Source organism: Monoraphidium neglectum (assembly GCF_000611645.1).
Source record: "Monoraphidium neglectum strain SAG 48.87 unplaced genomic scaffold scaffold05998, whole genome shotgun sequence".
Classification (NCBI taxonomy): Eukaryota; Viridiplantae; Chlorophyta; class Chlorophyceae; order Sphaeropleales; family Selenastraceae; genus Monoraphidium; species Monoraphidium neglectum.
This window is the reverse complement of record NW_014007635.1, coordinates 1-1822: the sequence shown is the minus strand read 5'-3', so window position 1 is coordinate 1822 and position 1822 is coordinate 1. Positions and strand designations below refer to the sequence as shown.

Below are 1822 nucleotides of genomic sequence, written 5' to 3'. Positions count from 1 at the left end.
TTTTCAGACCCATCTGGCAGTGCTGGGAGGGGGGGAGTCCCGAGGGCCCCAAGATGCGTGCGGTTTGGCCGTTAAAGGGAACAGCCGGCAGCCGGGGCATGGGGTTCAAGGCAGGCAGGAAGTCGTGCGGCCCGGGAGGGGCGCGGCCCGGCAGCTGGTGCCGCCCGGCGGGCGCAAGTGGCGGGGACGGCAGCCGCGGCCGACGCCGGGCGAGCCCCCGCCCGTCCCCTCTGCGCCCGCCCCGCGCGCCCGCCGCCCGGGCACGCGCAGTTTGTGGAGGCGCCGTGTGTGGTGTTTGACGAAGCATCCACGGGTGGGACCCTGGGGCTGCCCGCCTGCCGTACAGGCCGCGAGGGCGAGCCGACTGTGATTCGAACGCAACCAAGGAAGCCGCACAACCCCGTTCCGTTCATCCAAAGAGACCCTGAAACAAAACCAGAGACGGGCCCATGCGATCGCGCGACCGGCAGGCGCGACGGGCCCGCCGCGGGAGGCGCGGGCCGCAGATGAGGCCTGGAGTTGATATGCTCGTGCGCGCGCATGCATGCGAGCGCTGCCACGGCGGGGAACGAGCTGGGGCTCGGTCCCACGCGCCAGCAGGGCGCCCCGCGCGCCGCGGCCTGGCAGACCCAGGAGGCGGGGGCGGCCGGGGGCGGCCTGGCCGCCGTGCACGCCCCCGCCGGCAGGCCGGGAAAGCGGACACTGATGCAGTGAAGAGGCAGGGAATAGGGATAGGGAGCCGCTTGAGTGTGGCTGCGGCCCCGCCCCGCGCGGGTCGCTAGGGCGATCTGAGCGCAGGGCGGGGCCGCTGTGATGGCGGGAATGGGGAGGTAGGGAAGGGGTAAGTAGGAGGTGGGCAGGAGGGGCGCTGGGACGCCCGCTCCGCCAGAGGCGGCCGGCGCGCGGGCGGCCGCCGGGGGCGCTGGGGCGGCCCCTGGGCGGCCGGCCGCCCGCGCGCCCGCGGGCGGGTGGGTCGCCCGCGGGCCTTGGTTCGTTGCTTGTAGGGTATGTGTGCGCGCGCGATTGTTTTCCAGCGCGCCTGCCGCCAAGCCGCCTGCGCCGCAAAGCCGCGCGCGCGGCGCCTGGCGGCGCGTTCCATGAGTGCGCGGCCGAGGCAGGGGCGGCACGGCTTATCGTGGATGGGGCGGGTTGCGCTGGGCGCGCGCGTGTGCGTTGGCTTCCGTGTGACGCGGCGACGAAAGCGGATGCGAAGCCACGCGCGCGCCAGGCCGGGCGCGGCGCGGCCGGCTCACGCGCCGTCCTGCAGGCTGCGGCGCGGCGACGGTGGCGGCTGCAGCGGCTGCGCCTGAGCCGGCTGCAGCAGCGGGCTCGGCTGCCACGGCAGCTGCTGCTGCTGCTGCTGCTGCTGCTGCAGGGAGGCGAGCTGCCCGGAGCTGGCACTCGCCCCGCGGCTCAGCGGCTCGCCCTGCAGCTGCTCGCCCCCGCCGTGCGCCGCGTCGTCGCCGCCACCGGCGGCCGCGGCGGCGGACCCTGCAGAGCCCGCGGCCGTGGCGCCGCGACCGGCGCGGGGCATCTGCGCCTGGCGCTGGCGCTGCAGCTGTACCTGCAGCTGCTGCAGCTGCTGCATGTGCAGCGGCCGCACGGGGTCGATCTGGGCGCGGCAGCCAGGGGCGCGGGCGCGGGCAGGGGGTTTGAGGAGGGGTTGGGGCCGTGTTTCGCGTCGCGGGGCGCAAAAAGGTGTGGGGGCAGTTGCTGGGGCCGCAAGGCGGCTGCAGCCGACAGGCTGGGGAGGGCTCGGCCGCCCGGCCCGGCCCAAAACGCCTCTCTGCACTGCGGCCGAGCGCCTGGCCTCCCGCTACAT

General features: G+C 75.8%; 1 protein-coding gene across 1 annotated transcript; it reads right to left on the bottom strand.

Annotated features, from left to right (window-relative positions):
* Positions 1-1249: 1249 nt before the first annotated feature.
* MNEG_16113 (hypothetical protein) lies at positions 1250-1588 on the bottom strand (the record flags this gene model as incomplete). The annotated part of the gene is made up of 1 exon (XM_014035416.1): positions 1250-1588. The coding sequence occupies one exon, from the start codon at positions 1586-1588 to the stop codon at positions 1250-1252; it is 339 nt and encodes a 112-aa protein (XP_013890870.1).
* Between the last annotated feature and the right edge of the window lie 234 nt (positions 1589-1822).